Source organism: Petaurus breviceps, unplaced genomic scaffold (genome assembly GCF_028583685.1).
Source record: "Petaurus breviceps papuanus isolate PSGF00001 unplaced genomic scaffold, PetGlider_PUasm1.0 37, whole genome shotgun sequence".
NCBI lineage: Eukaryota > Metazoa > Chordata > Mammalia > Diprotodontia > Petauridae > Petaurus > Petaurus breviceps.
Window position 1 is genome coordinate 106985127 of NW_027186296.1, and position 21706 is coordinate 107006832.

The 21706-nt window shown below is 39.7% G+C and overlaps 1 protein-coding gene across 6 annotated transcripts in view; it reads right to left on the bottom strand.

Moving 5' to 3' along the window:
- The window catches only part of IDE (insulin degrading enzyme), a 416199-nt gene that overhangs the window by 92606 nt on the left and 301887 nt on the right, over positions 1–21706 (bottom strand). Inside the window, exon 2 of one of the 6 annotated variants that reach the window (XM_069099236.1) lies at positions 9163–9286. The exons of 2 other annotated variants lie outside the window; for them this stretch is intronic. In XM_069099236.1, coding sequence (XP_068955337.1) covers positions 9163–9260 — 98 coding nt within the window. In that variant the 5' untranslated portion in view covers positions 9261–9286. Of the gene's footprint in view, positions 1–8167; positions 8532–9162; positions 9354–10148; positions 10252–21706 lie in introns of those variants that run through there. 3 more of the 6 variants (XM_069099241.1, XM_069099237.1, XM_069099240.1) reach the window with 3 other exon arrangements.

The following is a 21706-nucleotide window of genomic DNA, read 5'->3' on the forward strand; positions in this document are numbered from 1 at the left end:
AACAATATCTAAGATCAGTGAATTCTAAAGTAGGCTCTCTTAAACATCTTTTCCTTTACAAACACTGGGAAACAGTATTTTAGGAATCCTAGTGCCAATCTTGATCAACTGATTCATTTTACAGATGATTAGTTATAAGCTAAGTATCTTAATTTAATAGAAATTTCTCTCTGGATGTGGGATTTTTTAATTAAAATAGGTGACATATTGCACTTTAAGGTTTGCAAAGCACTTGACATATATTATTAATGTTTAACTTAATTCAAGAGACCTCAGAATTTCTCTCTCTCTCACTTGCTTCATTTCTAGGGCTAAGTTGTCCCTCTTTAGGCAACCTAGTGTACTCTACCCCCAGGGCTTGCTATAGTAATGTCAAACTTGATGATGCATTATTCCATCATACCTCAGGATTCTTGAGTCTGAGAAATCCCACAGTCTGGGTCTCCCCTATGGTAGCTGGGATTATTATAGGCATGTGCCACTAATTTATTTCTTTAGAAAGTGAAATATGCATTGATCTTTAAAAAAATTTAACCATATTTTAAATGACTAAAGTTGGAATGAGAGGGAAATTAGCTACAGAGACTACAGGTAATCTTCAGGATACAGGGATAGCTCTGAGGTTCTCTCATACACAGTTGACCCTGGCACTTCACGTCACCCTCTCTGTTTTTCAACATGTAACTACTTTTGAAGAAAAACTGATTCTTTTTTAAAGTTTCATATAAGTATTTTCTTACAAAATGAATTATGCAAAAACTATATGGCCTAAATACTATAAAGGAAATTCTAGTTCTATAAAAGTTGGTAATAAGCACCTAGGTAATTGTTATAAATACTGAACACTCATCATAAGAACTGTCAAAAGGGGCGGCCAGGTGGTGCAGTGAGTAAGAGCACCAGCCCTGGAGTTGGGAGACCCGGGATTGGTTCTGGCCTCAGATACTTGGCACCTACACAAAATAAATGGCTGTGTAACCCTGAGCAAGTTACTTAACCCCAATTGCTTAAAAAAACTGTCAAAAAATAACATTTAGTATATATCACTCATATCTATAAAAATAATTATAATGATTGGTCTTTCCCAAAGAGTCATATTGGCAAGTTCATCCTATAACAAATGCTAAAAGGTCCTCTATTCTCAGAGCCATATATAGTATAGATTTAAATCAAAGAGAAATTATGCACAGAAATTATGCTCCAACTAACATTTTTTGGATATATGAACATATGAAATCAATTAGAACCACAGTTATCATTGAGCTAGAAGCCTCAGAGATTCTTTACTCTAAGCACCTCAACCAAAGAAACAGGGTCAGAAATGTAAAAATGACTTGCCCAAAAGTCACAGAAAGACTAAAAAGTAAGAGAGACAAAACTCATAGCCAGGTTATTCTGACTCCAAATCTAGCACTTTAAAAGTCTGATGCTAAGCTCTAAGCTTTCAGCTCAAAAATCCAAAGTTGCACAAGAAAACTGACCACATGAAACAATGAGACACAAAGGGATTTGTCCATGGATTACACAAACTACCTAGAGGCCAAATCAAAATTTTAACTCACATCTCCTAAGTCCTAATTCAGCATTCCTTCCATGACACTATGCTATCTCCTTACTTAAATTCAATTTGGAAAGTGCTATTAACAACATTTATGTTTAACAATTGGAGAATGACTGAATAAACAGTAGTATATGAATATAATATAATGTTATCACATCATAAAGGATAACAGAAGAATTCAGAGAAACATGTGAAGATTTGTATGAAGTAATAATACAAAATGAAGACTGGATAGCCAAAATAGTGTAAATAAACTCAATAGTGAAAGGCAACACAACTATGGTCAAATACAAGTCAATGTTTAAATTTGACAGAAAAAACAGATGCATTCTTTTAACAACTAATGAATTATTTAGGGATGGGGTAGACTGAAGTTATGCTTTATGTGAGGGAGTTGTTTAGAACAACCTGTTATATCAAAACAAAAAGTATCAATAATTTTTTAAATTAAGTTGGTCAGTTTTTTTTCTAGACAACTTAAATTTCATGTAATTTGAGATTTTACGAACCTTAGATGTCTTAAAGTGCCCAACCCTCAACACCTTTATTTCACAATACTATTCTGGAATCCAAAAATATCAGAAAGTATGAGAGTGACTAACCTAATAATTTTACCTGGAATTCCTAGCTAATAACTAGTTATTAGGGTTCAAAAATCCCAAACTTGCTCAAGGTCATAAATTACTTAGTTCCCTTTCCTGAGTCAAAACAGTGCCTACTGGATTCCTCTCCTCAGAAGCACACCGGTTTCAGAATTTAAGTTATGGTAGGATGGTCACTCCCTTTAGTTCTGACAATACTGACCAGATGAAAGAGACTGACAAATCTACTGAGGAAAGAGAACTGCAACAGGAAAAAGTGGATATTGGGCCTTGAGTCTTACAGCATAATTTTACTATTATAAAAAAAAAAACTGGCAAAAAGGCACTAACAACTTGCTTTTTACCACATCCTTCTGATCTTCTAAATACATAATCCTAATTATTACACTTCATTTTTTCCCAAAACTAGGCAACACAAAGCCCTGTTAAATTTTTTTAGTCTTTTGGTACAACCACAACAACAACAAAACACAACCTGTGATGACAGTGTTTACTAGGTATTAATACTATAAATTTTAAGAAATATTCTTTAAGGAACCTTCTCTTATAGACCAGGGTATTTAAGCCACTTCCCCAAAATGAGATTATTTTTATTGTTAATTATAATAATTACTAGCATTTATATAGAACCTACTATGTCGTAGGCACTTTGCAAATATTATTTCACTTGATCCTCACATACCTGTGAGGCAGATGCTATTATTATCATCTCTGTTTTACAGTGGAGAAAACTAAAGCAAAAAGAATTGTGACTTAACACTCAGAATCACACAGCTAGTTAAGTTATTTGAGGCTGTATTTGAACTCAGGAATTCCTGACTACAGGCCCAGTGCTCTATACCCTGTCCCATCTAGCTGCCTCTTTTAAAGGAAAAAATACACAGTCAAGGAAGAACAATATAAATTTTAAGAAGCAATATTGTATATTGCAGACTTGGGAATTGGGGGAACGAAGGATCACGCAGTTTATAGCTTTGGATGTAATAATTTCAAATAATTTATGACTTCATAAATGCAGGTACTTCTACTTTGCAAACCAAAACCCAGCCTTTCATCCTTGTCAATTCTGGTCCATGTTCTCTAATATATCCCAATATCTATGTCCTGGAGGCCTTTCCCAATGTCACAAGATCATAGATTTAGAGCCAGAAGGAACTTCTTCATTTTGCAGATTTGGAAGTTCATAGAGGTTAACTTGCCTATGTGGCAACAAATAGGATTTGAACTCTGGTTTGTGATTCTAAATCTAGTGTTCTTTCCACCATACCACACTATCTCTTTTTAACATTTCATGTATACCAGTGTAATCCCTTGGGTTGTCCATCTATAAACCGATCATTTTGGGAGTGCAGTGGATGAGAATGGGAAAGGGAGAAACCAGACCTAGGATTACATTCCAATAAGGAACTTCAGATGAACGAACTCCCTATACCAAAGCAGGTGGACACCAGCTCTACAACTTAGTTGTAGAGTCTTAAGAGTTGTCTGAGGGACTGAGAAGTTGACCAGCTCAGGTAAAAAATCAGTGTATGGCTATGTCAGGTCTCCCTAGACAAGGGCTGACAGCCTAGTTGGAGGTGCTACTGGAAAAAGAAAAAAGCATGTCAGTCCTGCCTACATGGAGACAAATAACACACAACAGGCTATGATTAAGTTCCAAATAATTCAGTTAGTCATCTAGCATTTGTTTATTTTGTGCCAGGCACTGTGCTAAGCAAACAAATAAGCATTATTAATTATTACTAAGTTCAGTTGCTCATTAGAACCTTACCTACCAATATGACCGAGCAGGGCATTTGACCTCTCTAAACCTTGTTCTCTTCATCTGTCAAATGGGAAACATCCTTTTAACTACCAACCTCACCGAATGGCTGGGAGGAACCATCTTAACTTGCTCTAAAATGTGAGTTTCAAGTAAAGAAACTGATAAAGGGGAATTTGGACTAGGGCAGACAATATGAACAAATAACCTTCATAAACTTACTCTATCCTGAAATCCTGATATCTCCTGATTGCTTCTCAAAGGAATCTAAACCTGGAAGAACTAAGCATTAAAATACTATTTTAAGATGTACCCAAATTTCTAACTTTGAAACCTGGTAGCATTTTCACTGGTTGTTCCACAAGCTTTGAATGCTCTCCCACCTCATCTCTGCCTCCTGACTTCCTTCAAGTTCCAGCTAAAATCTAACCTTCCACAAGAAAGCCTTCTGGATCCCCCTTAATTCTAGTGCCTTCCCTCTGCTGATTATATCCAATTCATCCTGCACATATCTTATTTGATCTTATTTGTACATAGTTGTTTGCAAGTTATCTCCTGCCTCATTAAACTGTGAGCTTCTTGAGAGCAGAGACTATCTTTTGCCTATATACACTTACATACATACATACATATGTGCATACATACATATATACATACATATGTAGTTCAATGACTGGCACACACATTGAATAAATGTTTACTGACTGACTGAGACTTGTGGATACATTTTAGAAGTCCCAGGTATTTTACAAACCTTAGCTCATGTGCCATCGGAAAGTATTTGTCAAACGATCACTAATATTTTTCACTGCTAGATCAGGACTGTGCTTACAATCACAATCTAGTTTATTCTGATACTCTTTTCTCACCCTAAAGATGCAACCTAAAGCTCATACTCCTCAGTGTCCAACAGTGATTAATAAAATAGGATTGCCATCACCTTGAATAAAACAACTGATGGGAAGCTCTATATAAAGTTTGTCATAAAATCCTCAATCAGCTAGCAACAAAAACCATCTGGAAGATAAGGCTCTTTTGGCCTCCTATTTTAGGCATTTGGGATTGAGCCCTGGGATATAAAAATCTCTAAATTCTGAATTTCCATTTCTTCCATTAATAATATGTAGAGCAGTGTTCTCAAATTCAAATAGAAACATCCCTGATGGCATTTATTGGCTCAGAAAACCACAAAGTAGCATTATTTATGTTGTATTATATTTTTATTTATTTTGTTAAACATTTCCCAATGATATTTTAATCTGGATCCTGTAGCATTAGGGAGTTTTGGGGGCCCCACATGGCTCCAGAGTTCCAAGTATGAAACATCTAATGTAGTGTAAAAGCAATTATTTGTTCCTTCCAAGCACAAGCCATTCACAGCATCCCACTCTTTTAATCCATAAAGATGTACATTGAAGAATTATAAATTTAGGGGGCGGCTAGGTGTTGCAGTGAGTAGAGCACTGGCCCCGGAGTCAGGAGAACCCGAGTTCAGTTCCAGCCTCAGACACTTAACCTTGGGCAAGTTACCCAATTGCCCTCCAAAAAGAAGAAAAAAAAAAGAATTATAAATTTAGAGCTGAAAGAGACCTTAGAAGTTATGGAATAGTTCAACACCCTCATTTTACCAATGAAGAAACTGAGGTCTAGTGACATTGAGTGACTTGCCCAGGGACACAATAGAATTTGAACCCATAGTTTCCTAACTCAAATCTGAACCCAGTCCACTCTACCAGAAAGAGAAAAGATACAATAAACTTCAAAATTTTAAACACTTAAATATATATGTTGTTGGTCACTCATTTTTCAGTCATGTCTGATTCTTCATGACCCATTTGGGGATTTCTTAGCAGAGATATTGGAATGATTTGTCATTCCTTCTCTAGCTCATTTTAGAGATGAGGAAACTAAGGCAAAGGTAAGTGACTTACCCAGGGTTACATAGCTAATATGTGTCTGAGGACAGATTCGAACTCAGGGAGAGAAATCTTCCTGACTTCAGGCCTGGAACTCTATTCACTGCTCCACCTAGCTACCCTTAAGGATAATTTAAGTTCTATGAAATGCACTGATGTAACCAATTGACAAGGTAGACAAAAGATAAGTCACCAAAATGTCAGTCAGCAAAGGTGAAAAAAAAAAACTGGAGAAAACACATACATACCCCCTTTATCTTGCTCTTTAACCCTTTCAGAACTGCCAAAATACTTCCAAAGTATGATGTCTCACTCACAAAATAAGGAGAAACCTGAACATTTTAACTTAAAGAATCTTAATACCAAATGTTTTATAGCTGCAATTTTCATGCAAGAAAATATATAAAGAACGCTAGATTGACTTTTCGGTGTAATCTGAACATTTACAGTTAAATTTAAATTTAAGTACAATGTAATTTTACCATTAACAAAGAGCATAACATATTACCAAAAGGGAAAGAAGTGTGCACTGTTACAATGAAATAACTAAAGAACAACATTTGCTTTGTAAAAATTCTATCTAGATTTTCTATTTGCTGACTGATAATGTACTAACCAGTGTTCAAGCAGCCATGGAAAAAAAAATAAAAATGTACTCCCTTCTTTAAGAACTTAAAAAAAAATGATATAAGAATCTGTTACAGCATCTGCAGATATGATGAGCATCAAAAAACTCACCTGAGTTGCAAAATCAAATTCTAAAGATTTTTCCTCTCATTAATATTTATTATGAGTACATATTATGTGCAAGGTGCTGTGTGTACTACACAGATAAAAATAAAGTATAAGACATAGTCTCTTCCTCAATTAATTTGATTTAGTTGGAAAGATGTGATATTAATACATGAAAAGTAAAAGAATAAAAGATGTCACATGGCAATTATATTACTTGCCAAGTGACCTGTACAAATACCAAAGTTCTAGAGGAGTATATGAGTTGGAAATACCAAGATACATGGACAAAGAAAATCTTCATGGAAGTGCCTCCAGACTCCTCCCATACACTTCAATGACTCTTCCACAAAGTCACCAGGTTAATTTTCCAAAAATACCATTCTTATAGCATCACTTTCATGTCCCAAAACCTTCATAGATAGCTGCCTATAAGATAAAGAACAAACTGTTTAAGCATTCAAGCTCTTCTTGATTTTCTTCAACTACTTCTGCAAAAGTGCAAGGACTTTTAAAGACCTTCACAATACTCATTACACTTCCACTATATACTACTCTATGGTCCAGGCCAAACTGGACTTTTTACTGATCCTCACACACAACTAACTCTCCATATCTCCAGTAACCTCACTTATACACTGACTGACCCCCATGCCAGCAGGCTATTTCTTCCTCATACTTTATTCTCTTAGAATCTCCAAAACTCTGTTCAAGTGCTATCTTCTATACAGGTGGTGTGACACTCAAACAGAAATGGGGGCCACTAAACCATACATAAGAATCCCTGCAGACTGCATGTTGACTTACTTTTGAAGTGTAATATTATCTACATTTTATTGTATTTCTATTTATTTTATCAAACATTTCCTAATTATATTTTAATGTGATTTGGGAGCATTGTGCGCTACAGGCCTAGTAGGACACCTCTGTTCTACATAAAGCCTTTTCTGACCCTCAACTACACATGTCCTCTGGTCCTCTCTCTCCCCTCTAAATTTACCTTGTATTTTATTTTGTACATATTTTTATATGTACATCTTATCTTCCCAGATAAAAGGTAATGAAAGCAGAGGCTGTTCAAGGTCTTTGTATCCACAAAGTTCCAGTTATCTGGAACATAATAGAGACTTAATATATGCTTGTTGGTTGAAAAAGTTCACTCCAGTAACACTAGTCTAGTTTCCTAATGACATTCCATACCTGTAAAACCCTTCTCTGTGTATCTGAATCCTACTTTTCTTTCATTTAAGGGACAAACTCAAATCCTACTTCTTTCTTGATGCCTCCTGACCATTTCTGAGATCCTGTAGTGCTTAACTGACTTGTTATTCACTGACATCAATATTGTCTTAATCATTCTGTCATCTTCCACGTACCATCCCACCTTCTCCCTACTAACAAGCAAAATAAGTCTTATGCTGGTCGGTAATCTCTCACGGAGCAATTAAGTACAACGTCTTGCACTAAGGGTCATGTGACCGAAAGGCTCTTAGAGCTGGAAGACTCCAGTCCAAAGCCCACATTTCACAAATGTGGTTGAGTGATTTGCCCACATAACAAGCACCAGAGGTGAGATATAAACCCACACACTGACCCCAGATCCAGTGCTCCTTTCCACCCTGTACACTATTCACTGCCTTCCCATAGAAGATGTCCAATGTTTTCCAACAGTTGTCGGTGAAACACTTAACGCTCTAAGGCGTCTATAAAGAACCACCAAAATAAACTTTCTCGTATAATATGATGGACAACAGCAAAACCCAACACCACTGTAGATTCCCGACAGAGCACTCCGATCCTCCGGGAAGCCTCAAACCCCCTCCTCCTCCTCCGCAAGACGGGGAGGGCTTGGGGACGCCCTGTCAGGTCTCTTCCAGATCAAAACGCCCAGGAGACCGAGGTGCAAACGCGGAGCGGGGAGTCGGGGGAAGCCCCGCCACGCCGGGCCGGGGAGCGCGCAGCGCCTGGGAGGCTGGCAGTCCTGGCCGGGGCTGTGAGCGGCTGGCCCGGCCCAGCTGCAGCTGCGGCAGCTCCTGCTCCTCCTCCTCTTGCTCCTCCTCCTGCCGCTCCTGCTCCTCCTCCCTACCTGCTTCTCTTCGGTTCAGGTTCTCTTCCCCTGGGAAAAGTCAGATTCCGTCAGTGGAGGCTCTTCTTCCAGCGGTCGGACCTGGTCCCACCGGAGGGGCATAACTTGGCCCGACCCCCGCCACCCTGGTCGCCGCACTTTGCTGTCCGCCACAGCGCGGCGCTTCTCGGCCTCCCCGCACCGGCCTTGTGACATAGTCCCCGCGGCGACCCTAGGTCACACAAGCGGCGGATCCGTGCCCTCCGCTCTGCCCAGCCCGCCAGGGCCCTCGCCAGGCTCGCCCTGCCCGCTGCCCTCCCTCCAGGCCCGGCCTCCTCGGCTTCGCCCCGGCCCGGGCTCCCGAGGAGAACTGCGGCCGGCCGGCCGCCTCGGGAGCCCGGGGGCCAGGCGGCGGGAGCCGCGGGGCGGGGGCTGCGGAATCGCCCCGGCAGCAGCAGTCCCAGAGCCTAGACGGCTTCCCCCATGGGCCTCGGCGCTGCGGCCCGGTCGGGCCGCCCGCTTACCCCGAAAGATGCTCCCCGCAGAGGCGAGCGGTGAGGACGGGGAGGAAGGTCGTGCCGAGCGCGGGGTGCAGCAGCCGCCACGCTAGCCTGTACCGCATACCCCAGCGCCACCGCCAGGAGCACTGGAAACGCTTCCTCCTGGCGCCCGAAGCTGGCCCGGCCCACTGAGCATGCTCAGTCGGACAGCTCGCGCCACCCCTACCACCCCCCTCCCCCCCGGCCGAGCTCGAGCGCCGCGGAGGAGGCGGCAGCAGCAGAGGGAGAGGAGGAAGAGCTCAGCCGGGGCTCCGAGGGGCGGGGCGCGTGCGAGCCAGCTGGGTTGGGTTCGGCGGGGAGGCGTAGAGCACGATCGGGTCTGTCTCGGGGTTGCTAAGAAACAGGCGGAACCCGGCGGGGGGGGGGGGAGGGGGGGGGGGGGAGGGGCATGGGTTCTTTGCGGGACAGCAGCTTATGGACATCCTAAAACTAGGGGCTGTGTATTTGCAGAGACGCCCCCATTGGCTGTTGGGGACCAACCGAGGTGAAGGTGTTGGAGCCCTGGGCGTCCACAACCGCGCTGAAAACCAATCACCAGACGCGGTCTGTAAGGGGGATTGCCCCTAATTAGTCCGCGGTTATCAACCCGGCTAACGGCCCACTGGCTCCCTCTAGGGTAGAAGGGGATTGCGAGTGCTGGCCGTAGGAGTGCTCAGCGAGTGCTGCGCTCCCACAGCCAATCACTGAGAGAGTGCCAAAGTGCCAGATCTGGGTTTAAGGCATGGTCCTTAAGAAAGACATCGAGCCCCCGTAGTCCCCAAGATAATGTCTAGATAATGTCTAGGTGTCAGCGGTGAAAATTTACATTCCTTTGGGCAGAGCACCTGCAGGTAAGGGTAGGATAGATACCCTATTGTGGACAGAGGGAGAAGGAAGGAAGGATCGAGCTGCATTGCCCAACTGGAACTGGCCAGTTGGGTCCCCAGGGGGCAGCTGTTACTACTACTCACAGATTGTTGTTTGTCCTTCGTTCTGGACAGAAATCGCTCTGGCTCTCATTGAATGGCCAATAATAGGTCCCAGCCCAAGCTTCACTTGGTCCTTGTTTGAACCCTGAAAGTTCAGAGTGATTGTAAGTTAGCAATTCTTTCTGTTTTGACCAGAAATATCCTGAGACTCTTCACTTCCCAGAATGATCTATTTTGGGCTAGGTAAATGAGGCCATTCTCTGCCTCATTTCTTAACCTAGCCTTAATCACCGAATGGCTGTTGCCTCAGTCAAACTGAGGCCTGGAAAAGACCTTAACTTAAAAAGGCCAATGTCTCCCACTGCATCCTGGGCCATCTCCAGTCATTCTGATCTGTATCTTGCCAACAGACCCAGATGGCTACAGAGGAGAGAGTGAGGCTGGTGTCTTTGCACAACCCTTTCTCAGTTAAATCCAGTTCACTTGCAAGTCATGGCATCACCTTCCTGATGTCATGGTCCTCTTTGAGAACACAGAACAAACAACAATAATATTAAATGCCTATTGTGTGTGGGTATGAGTGTGCCAGGCACAGTGCAGGGAGAAGGGGGAGACTGAAAGTTTAGCTAAAACATTCTTAGCCTTCATGAAATTTACAATTCATTAAGAGGATAAAAGGGCAGGCAGCTAGGTAGTACAGTGGATAGAGTGCTGGGGCCAGGATTCAGGAAGAGTAATATACCCCAGTTGAGATCTGGTTTTAGACACTTATTAGATATGTGACCTTGGACAAGTCATTTAACCCTGTTTGCCTCAGTTTCTTCATCTGTAAAATGAGTTGGAGAAGGAAATGGCAAGCCACTTCAATATCCTTGCAAAGGATACCTCAAATGGAGTCACCAAGAGTTGGAGACTACTGAATGGCAATGAGATAAAATACAAGTTCAACTATCAAACACAATATAACATAAATGCATCATAGAATTAACCTCCCAAATTCTACAACATTATATACATGTACCTTAGAATTGCCCTCCCCCCCCCCAAAAAAAAAGTGAAGTCCAAGGAAAAAGGACCTTGTCAATCAGGAAAGGCTTCATAAAGGAGGTAGCATTTCAGTTAGCTTTACAAGATGTTAAGAATTGAACAGTTCAAGAGAGGGAGGGAGGACATTTCAGAAATGGAACAAGAGAAAAAGGCAAAGAAAAGCCAAGTTTTTACTGCTGAAGCTCCACTGGAAACCAGCCATTATAGCCATTATGTTCTTCACTATAGATCTGATTTCATTGTAAGGTAGAGCCATCCTGGACTCTATCCAGAGGAATTTCATTACTGAAGCGCCAAAAGGACTTTATTATAATGCAATTTCACTTATAAGGCAGTCTCATAGCATGGATCCTGAGGCTAGAGTTATAGTGAAGCTCCAGGGCTAGAGCATACACCCTTGCAAGTGTAAAAACACTTTCAGCTTAGTACCCCCACATTATATGGAATAAGCATTTTAGAGCAATACTCCATTAGGATACTTTACTGCAACCTTTCTGAATATTTTAAGCAAGGAAGTAATTTAATGTAAATATACTGGAATGTATTAGTAGAAAATAGCTGCAAACTGATATTCTGCATGATTTCAATTGACTAATCATCCAGATGAAAAAGTGATGATACTAATCTATTGGTTCACTTTCAGATAAGTGCCTGCTTTGAATATCAATAGAAAAATCTTCATAGTTTTAACAAGCCTTGTTGGTTTTCGCACCTCTTGTGTTGAATCTCCCCTTAGTAACTTAAAAGAAAAGAAGTTCTGAGGTTTCTACCTCCTTCCTCACATCATCATACACCAGAATTTTTTTTAAACGTTTCTTTCTGCTCAGCAGTTCTGATTCAGATGACAGTGATGCTAGATAGATAAGATAGATGATAGATAGATAGGTAGATAGGTAGGTAGATAGATAGATGATATAGACAAATACATATTCGAGTACAAGTACCAAATACTTTCATAGAGCTGTGATTTAATTCATGTGAGTTGACTCTCTCCTTTCATGTCAACTGCAATTACTCCCTGCCTCTGACTCTTATCTATAGCTCTGCATAAATCCTCCTCACAAGATCCACCTAATTTCCTGGGGACTCCCCTCATGCTTTGAAATCTCAGAGTAATTAATATCACTTGTGCTATCTGCTTCTCTCACTCATAACATGACCAAATTACAATATTGTAAATTAAAAGGATACCAAAATGAAGGTGTATGTTGTGTAATTATAAAGACTTATTTTAGCTCTAGAAAAGATATGAAAAAATCCTTGGAAAGGTGGGAGATTATGAGCATAGAGGTGTTTGCAGTGTTACTTGGTTTTGCTTAATAGTTTTTCTTTGTTACAAGGGAAAGCTTGCTGATTTGGAAGGGGTAAGGTTTGTGTATAGGGAAATTATTGTGGTCACAAAAAAAGAAATGGCATCAGAAATACTAATCTTAAAGACAATTGTTGAGTGGTTCTTTTGAAAAACATTCTGTATTCTGACTTTCAATGAATGAAATTTCACTTTTATTCAATTTATATGATCGAGCATTTCTTAAATGGTTGCCATATGAAAATTTTACTATAACTGATGATATTATTAATTCTATTAACAAAACTGAACTACACAGTAAATGAATACATGGATGTATGAGAAAACTAATCCAACAACTTCATAGGCAAATAAAATGCAGGAAGGGGGCTGTCAGAGGACAGCTATCCTCATGTATTATAAGGAAAGCTATGAATTTTTCTGCCATTCTGAAAAGCATTTTCAAAAATTAAATTTTATGTTTATTTTTAATTTACATCATTTCCACAAAATTTTGAGTTACAAATTTTCTGCCCATATTTCCCCTACCCACCACCCCAAAACATCGATTACCCCCTCCCCCAATCTGCTCTCTCCTACATCCTCCCCCATACCCCTCTGACTTTCCATTAGGGCAAGATGGATCTCCATACCCCAGTGCCTGTATATCTTATTTCCCAGTTGCATATAAATAATAATAATAATAAATTATTTTTTAAACATTTGATTTTACAACTTTGAATTCCAGTTCTTTTTCCTCCCTCGTTACCCACCCTTACTGGGAAGATAAGCAATTCAATATAGGTTATGCATGTGTAGTTATGCAAAATATTTCCGTAGTGGATATATTGTGAAAGACTGACTATATTTCCCTCCATCCTATCCCACCTCCCACTTGTTATATTCTCTACTTTGACCCTGTTCCTTTTCAAAAGTGTGTGCTTCTAACTACCTTACCCCCCAACCTGTCCTCTCCTCCATCATCCCACCTCTCATCCCATTCCCTCCTACTCTCCCATAGGGCAAGATACCCAATTTAGTATGTATGTCATTCCCTCCTTAAGCCAAATTCAACGAGAGTAAAGTTGACCCATTCCCTTTTGCCTTCCTGTTCTTCCCCTCAATTGTAACAGTTATCCCCTGCCTCTTCTGTATGAGATAATTTACATTCTGTCTCTCCCCATATCCTCTCATTATATTCTTCTCTCAACTCTCAATTTCACCTTTTAAACATCATCCCTTCCTATCCAATTGATCCTGTTCCCTCTGTCTATGTATACCTCTACACATATATACACACATTCACATATGTATTCATACACACATATACTCTCCTATATAGACATATATGTATGTATACATATATATATACACATTATTATTCCCTTCAACTATCTTCATACTGAGTAAAGTTTCATAAGTTACAATTATCATTTTTCCATGTAGGCATATAAATAGTTCAACTTTGATAAGTTCATTATAATATCTTTTCCCTGTTTACCTTATCATGCTTCTCTTGCTTTTTGTATTTGAATGTCAAATTCAACTCTGGTTTTTTCATCAAGAATGCTTGAAAAGGGGCGGCCAGGTAGCACAGCAAGTAAGAGCACCGGCTCCAGCGTCAGGATTACCTGGGGATCAAATCTGGGCTCAGATATTCAGCACCACACCCAGAAATAACTGGCCTTGTAACTTGAGCAAGTTACTTAACCCCAATTGCTTTAAAAAAAAAAAAAAGAATGCTTGAAAATTTGAAAAAATCCACCGATCACCTCCTGAAAAAGATCCCAAAAAGAAAACTCCTAGGAATATTATAGCCAGGTTCTGAAATTTCCAGATCAAGGAGAGAATATTACAAGCAGCCAGGAAGAAACAATTTAAATATTGTGGAAACACAATCAGAATAACACAGGATCTAGCAGCCTGTACACTGAGGGATCAAAGGACTTGGAATATGGTATTCTGGAGGGTAAAGGAGCTGGGATTAAAACCAAGAATCACCTACTCAGCAAAACTGAGTATCATTTTTCAAGGGAAAATATGGTCATTCAGTGGAAGAGGATTTCAAGCACTCTTGCTGAAAAAATCAGAGTTGAATAGAAAATTTGACATTCAGATAAAAGAAGCAAAGAGAAGCTTGAGAAGGTAAACAGGGAAAAGAAATAATAAGGAATGTATCAAAGTTGAACTATTTACATTCCTACATGGAAAAATGATAATTGTAAGTGATGAAACTTTTCTCAGTATGAAAATAGTTGAATATGTATATATATATATGTGTGTGTGTGTGTGTGTATCTATATGAGGGTACATGGGCATATGAATATGTGAATGTGTGTATATATGTTTACAGGTATACATAGGTAGAGGGCACAGGACCAATTTAATAAGAAGGGATGATACTTAAATGGTGAAATTAAGAGGTGAGAGAGGAATATAACAAGAGGAGATAGGGAGAGACAGAATGGGGTAAACTATCTCATATAGAAGAGGCAAGGGAAAATGGTTACAATGGAGGGGAAGAACAGGAAGGCAAAAAGGCAAAACCTTATTCTCATCTAATTTGGCTCAGGGAGGGAATGACATACACACTAAATAGGGTATCTCACCTTACAGGAGAGTAGGGGGGAAGGGGATGAGAGGGGAGATGATGGAAGGGAGGGCAGGCTGGGGGGAGGGAAGTTGGAAGCACTCACTTCTGAAAAGGGACAGGATCAAAGTAGAGAATAGAACAAGTGGGAAGTGGGATAGGAGGGAGGGAAATATAGTCAGTCTTTTACAACATATCTACTATGTTAATGTTTTGCATAGCTACACATGTACAACCTATACTGAATTGTTTATATTCCCAGTAAGGGTGGGTGACAAGGGAGGAAGGGAATGAATCTGGAATTCAAAGTTTTAAAATCAAATGTCTAAAAATAAATAAATACAATTATTAATACTATTTTACATGTAATTGGGAAATAAGATATACAGGCACTGGGGCATAGAGATCCACCATGCCCTACTAGAAAAGTCAAAAGGGGCATGGGAGAAGATATGGGAGAGAACAGATCAGAGGAGGGGATATCCTGTGGGACTGCTATTTTGGGGTGGTGGGTAGAGGAAAATTGGGGAAAAAATTTGTAACTCAAAATCTGGAGGAAATGAATGATGTAAACCAGAAGTTAATAAAGCATTTGAAAAAAAAATTAGGGTAGGGAGAAGGTTGGGAAGTTGCGGGGGGGGGGGGGTGGTTGTTTAAGTGAACTCTTTAATTGTCAAATTCTCTGGCAGTAATTAAAATATTTGAAATTAAAAAAAAAAGAATGCTTGAAAATCCTCTATTTCATTGAATGACCATATTTCCCCCTGAAACATTATACTCAGTTTTGCTGGGTAGGTGATTCTTGGTTTTAATCCTAGTTCCTTTAACCTCCAGAATATCATATTAAAAGCCCTTCAATCCCTTACTGTAGAATCTGCTAGATCCTATGTTATCCTGATTGTGTTGCCACAATACTAGAATTGTTTCTTCTTGGCTGCTTGTAATATTTTCTCCTTGATCTGGAAACTCCAGAACCTGGCTATAATATTCCTAAGAGTTTTCTTTTTGGGATCTTTTTCAAGAGGTGATCAGTGAATTCCTTCCATTTCTATTTTGCCCTCTGGTTCTAAAATATCAAGGCAATTTTCCTAGAGAATTTCTTGAAGGATAATTTCTAGGTTCTTTTTCTGATCATGGCTTTCAGGTAGTCCAATAATTTTTAAAATTATCTCTCCTAGATCTATTTTCCAGGTCAGTGATTTTTCCAATGAGATAATTCACATTGCCTTCTATTCTTTCATTTGTTTGGATCTGTTTAATAGTATCTTGATTTATCATAAAGTCACTAGCTTCCATTTGCTCCAGTCTAATTCTGAAGGAATTATTCTTTTCAGTGAGCTTTTGAAATTCTTCCTTCATCTGGCAAATTTGACTTTTTAAGGCATTCTTCTCATCATTGCCTTTTTGACCTTATTTTGCCATTTGAGTTAGTCTATTTTTAAGGTGTTATTTCCTTCTGTCAGGTTGTTGACTCTCTTCTTGCATCATTCTAATTTCTATTCCCAATTTTTCCTCCACTTCTCTTACTTGATTTTCAGAATCCTTCTTGAGCTTCTCCATGGCCTGTAACCAATTCATATTTTTCTTGGAAGCTTTTGGTGCAGGGGTTCTGACTTCCTCCAATTGTCTTCCTCCCATTCCATGCTTTGATCCTTTTTGTCCCAAGAAAAGGAATCTAAAGTTGGATTGCTGTGCTTGCTTTGCTTCCTTTGCTTGCTCATGTTGCCACTGAATTACTTGACTTTTGAGCTCTTTGCCACAGTAGAGCTCTGCTTTCAGAGGGGAGAGCTTTGTCCTAAATCACTAGGGTTTTCGAAGCTGCAGGAGATATTAGGAGGGCACCATCTCTAAAGACCCCACAGACTCTGGCTCACTGGTCACAGTGAGGTCACACACCTCAGGACCACCACCCAAGACCGAGATCCAGATCCAGGCAGGTTAAAGCAAGAGCAATTACCCTCTAAATGGTTAGTTGGCCCCCCTGTGATCTGCAGGCCAGGAGCTCTCAAGCAGCCACATGGAGGCAGCTCTCACCACATTTAGCTCTGGGTTCAGGGACCAGACCTGTTCCTTGGTCCCCCCCGCCAAGTTACAACAATGTTCAACACTGACCTCTCACTTTTTCTTTGGCATTTTTGGGTTGATAATTCTGGAAACCGGCATGCTGCTGGTGATCCCACTGCAGCTGCTGGTTGGAGCCACCCTGGGGCTAAAACCTCTGGCTCACTCAGGTCTGGGATCCTGCAATGAACCCTTCCTGTCCACCTGCTGGGCTGCCTTCAGCAGGAGATTTGTTTCTCTCTGTCACTCTGTAGGTTCTATAACTCTAAAATTTGTTTAGAGTCATATTTTATAAGTATTTGAGGTGGTTATGGGGAGAGCTCATGGAGTTTTCCTGCTTCTATGCTGCTATCTTGCCTCTGCTGATATGCACCCTGAAAAACATTTTGTAACTATACTCCAAAAGTGATTAAATTTTGAATACTGACCCAGATGTACCACTACTTTTTACCCAAAAACCAATCAGGAGAGAAAGCACCGATATGCACAAAAATATTTGTGGCAATCCCTTTTGTGGCAGCAAATAAGTGGAAACAAAATGGATACCCATCAATTGTGGGATAACTGAATAAATGATAAACAAATGTAATGGAATATTATTGAGTTGTAAGAAATGATAAATATGATAGATTCAGAAAACTTGAGAAGACATCCATGAAATGATATGAAGTGAACAGAATTAGAAGAACAATTTATATAATGACCAGAATAATGTTAAGGAAAACAACTTTGAAAGACTTCAGACCTCTGATCGAAGCAATGACAAAATATGCCTTCAGAAAAATGATAATGAGGCATTCTTCCTACCTCTTAGAAGAGGTAGGCTAGAGTTGCAAAATGGGACATTTTCAGACCCATGTGTGGATTTGTTTTGCTTGACTATATTTGTTATGAGAGGTCTTTTTTTTTTTGGTGGGGAGGAAGGGAGTTGGTAGGTAGTGTGATGGTGAAGAAAAAAATATCAAAAATATTTATAATGAAGTTCACAAGGGGGCACAGACAAGCAAGGCAATTGTTTCATCGTGTTAAATTTAAAATATGCTCTTTTAAAAAATAACAAATTTATAATTTCATATACTATTCTTTTCTGGTCTTTGTGTATTAAAAGTTCATGTTGGGGTGGCTAGGTGGCACAGTGAATAGAGCACTGGCCCTGGAGTCAGGAGGACCTGAGTTCAAATATGGCCTCAGACACTTAACACAAAACTAGCCATGTGACCTTGGTCAAGTCACTTAACCCCAATTGCCCTCCAAAAAAGAAAAGTTCATGTTAAGTTCACAACATAAAAGGAAATAATTTTTTAAAAGGAGGGGCAGGTGAAAAGAGAGGAAGTAAAGACAACTTATTCTACAAATTCATAAAAGATACGACAATAGCTTGAAGGAATGAGGGTCAGGATCAAGTTAAAGATTATTTAAGGAAGGAAGAGATCTGGGCATATTTGTACAAAGTAGCAAAAGTGCCAGAAGATAGAGAGAAATTGAAGATTAGAGAAATCTGAAATTACCAAAGGGGCTAGCTTCCAGAGAAGATAGGAGGGACTGAATCAATGGCATAACTACAAGTGTTAGTCTTGGCAAGAAGAAAGACCATCCTCCTCTTTGTCAGAGGCTAAAGCAAAAGAGAGATATGAGAATTCTATAGAGGAGTTTCGAGGTGTAGAAAAAAGGAAGAGAAAGTTCATGATTTGTGGCCTTCATTTATCTCAAGAGGGAAGGAGGAGGGAGTAAATTAAAAGCCTATAAGGGTTTTGAGCGCCACTTTGAGGCATACAACAGAGGGTTAATTAAGGAAGAATAAAAAGAGTGATTTTGCAGCAATGAGGACCTAGTTGAGATTAGATAAATTTATATGACAACCAAAAAATATGATTGATCATATAACTCCAGTCGTGTTTAGCTAGGGTGGATAGATGCGGGGAGCAGAGAAGGAGTAGTGTGGATATAATGATGGCAACCTAATGCTGTTTATTTAATTATTTATTGTTTGTTTGTTTACTTATTTATGCTTTTTGGAGGGCAATTGGGGTTAAGTAACTTGCCCAAGGTTACAAGGCTAGTATTTTTGTGTGAGTGTTAAGTGTCTGAGGCCAGAACCGAACTCGGGTCCTACTGATTCTGAGGCCAACACTCTACTCATTGCCCGACCCAGCCGCCCCTACCTAATGTGGTTTAACAAGGCCTGAGGATTGAAAGGAAAATGGGACAAGGAATTCAGTGGTGAGGAACTCCCGTCAAGATTGGAAAAAAAAAAAAAAAGGAAAGCGAAGTCAGAACCACAATGATGGATTTGGAAGAAGGTAGGAGATGAAGTATAGGTCACACAATGAAGTATACATTTATAACTAAGGCATTGGAAGAGATGAAAGTACAGGATGTTGTGTTAAGAATTTCAGAGTTCTGGATCATGGTTATAGAACAATTATGGCTAGTGGTGACATCAAAGATAATGCAAATTCCTGTATGTTGATGAAGCATAATGAAGGTCACAACAGGTGTTGAACTCAGAGGCCAAGCGTTTTGATAAATCGATTAGATAACTTCCCATGTATCAGGGCAGGAGCTGATTGAAGAGGAAGACTGTGAACCAAGTACTGAACTCACTGAGACAGAAAGGAGAATAACCTAAAAACTGAGAGAAAACTGCAGCCAAGATTTGGACAGGGTGATATAGGCAGATGGAGTAAACTTCAAATGAAACGTGGTTATTTGACTGATAACTACAGGAGTGCCTGGAAGTGGCAAAATAAGGAATATTCCTTATAAGGAATAAGTTTACTCATCCTCCTGATCAACGTGTTTGTAGCCATTAAAAAAAAAAGTGCATCTGGTAAGGGAGAAGATCACCAAAAATAGTGGTTTCAGGTGGGGGTAGGGAGGAGAGAGAGAGAAGAGCTAGGTTTCCCCTAAGATAAGAGTATAAGAGAAAGAGGTGTGAAAAAAGGAGAGAAGCTTGGTAACAAAGAGAATAATAGTTTCAAAGGACACAACAGAGGGGTAAGGATCTGTACCTCAAAGTTGACATTCTTTAAAAATATATATATATAAGCAGCTTGTATCTGCTTAGTTTACATGCACATGCTGATGCTGTAATCACTGACACAAGGTGACAGATCCTAACATGACACCAGCAATAAAGGAAAAAGTTATTTGGAAGCACTTGCTCATCTGTCGTTAACTAAAGAAGTGAACAGGTGAAGAGGGAAACCTCAAGAGGCTGAAAATATCATATAACTATTGATATGGTAAGCTTGCAGCCTCTCAAAGTCTGGTGAAAAGCACACGGTCCACAATAAAGTAATCCTATAATTGCAATGGACAAAGGTAGATTTACTCTTATGAAAATAATACCAGCACTGAGTTGAGACAGGATCTCAAGCTAGAACTGTAGGTAAAACTGAATAAATTGAATGTTTAATATGCAAGCTTAAAGACAGTCAACTAGTATGTTCAAGAAACAAAAAATGAAAGTTGTTGTCTTGCATATTCTTCACTGAAGTTCCACTCTCAATGCTATGCAAGCTCTATCAAGTCCAACCATGCTGGAAAGGCTTCAGAGACAGGTTAAGTATAGGTCTGTTGCCCAAGGACCAGCCTTGATTTAGAGAGATTTATCATCAGAATGTTGGCCACTGGGTGACAAATTGCCTTTGATCACAGTACTAAGGAAGACTATCCATTTGGATTTTGAGAGATTATGATCGATAATTCAATGAGTATTAGTTATGTGCATACTACATATTGGCCAGGTACTGGGCTGGGGGAAGGGATAAAAAGACAAAAAAATAGTTCTTGACATTTAGGAGCTTGGGGTCTACAATGGGAAAACAGCATCTATGTAGACAAGTCAACACAAAATGCATACAAAATAATTGGGGGTGAGGGAAGCACTAAATTGGGAGGGGAGGAGAATTAGGAAATGCCTTTAGTAGAAAGTAACCTTTTTGTTGAGCCTTGAAGGAAGCTAGGACTTTCTCTAGGAGTTTGAGCTTGAAAGGGAGGACAGATAATGGGACAATAGCTTGAGGGTTAAAGGAAATGTTTTTAAAATTTTCTTTTCAAATAAAGACCCTCCCTCCTACCCTTCCCACACCATTAAGAAAAAACAAAACCGTAGCAAACATGTATGTATAGTAAAGTAAAAACCCCCCAAACTAAACAAGTATCAATCTGCTGAGTCTAACATCTCTCTATCAGGAGGTGGGTAAAACATTTCATCATAAGTGTTCTGGAAATGTAGTTAGTCAGTGAATTGATCAGAGTTCCTAAGTCAGACTTTTTTTGTCTTTACAATATCATTGTTATTGTATAAATTATCCTACTGGTTCAGCTCACGTTATTCTGTATTGGTTCAGAGAAGTTTTTCCAGGCTTCTCTAAAACTATCCTTTTCATCATTTCTTATAGAAAAATACTCTTCTGTTACTTTCATATAAAATAACTTGTTCAGTCATTTTTCGATTTATGGGCACCCATTCAGTTTTTAATTCTTTAACAATGCAAAATGAGGAGCAGCTAGGTGGTACAGTGAATAGAGCACTGGTCCTGGAGTTAGGAGGACCTGAGTTCAAATATGGCCTCAGATACTTAACATGTACTAGCCATGTGACCTTGG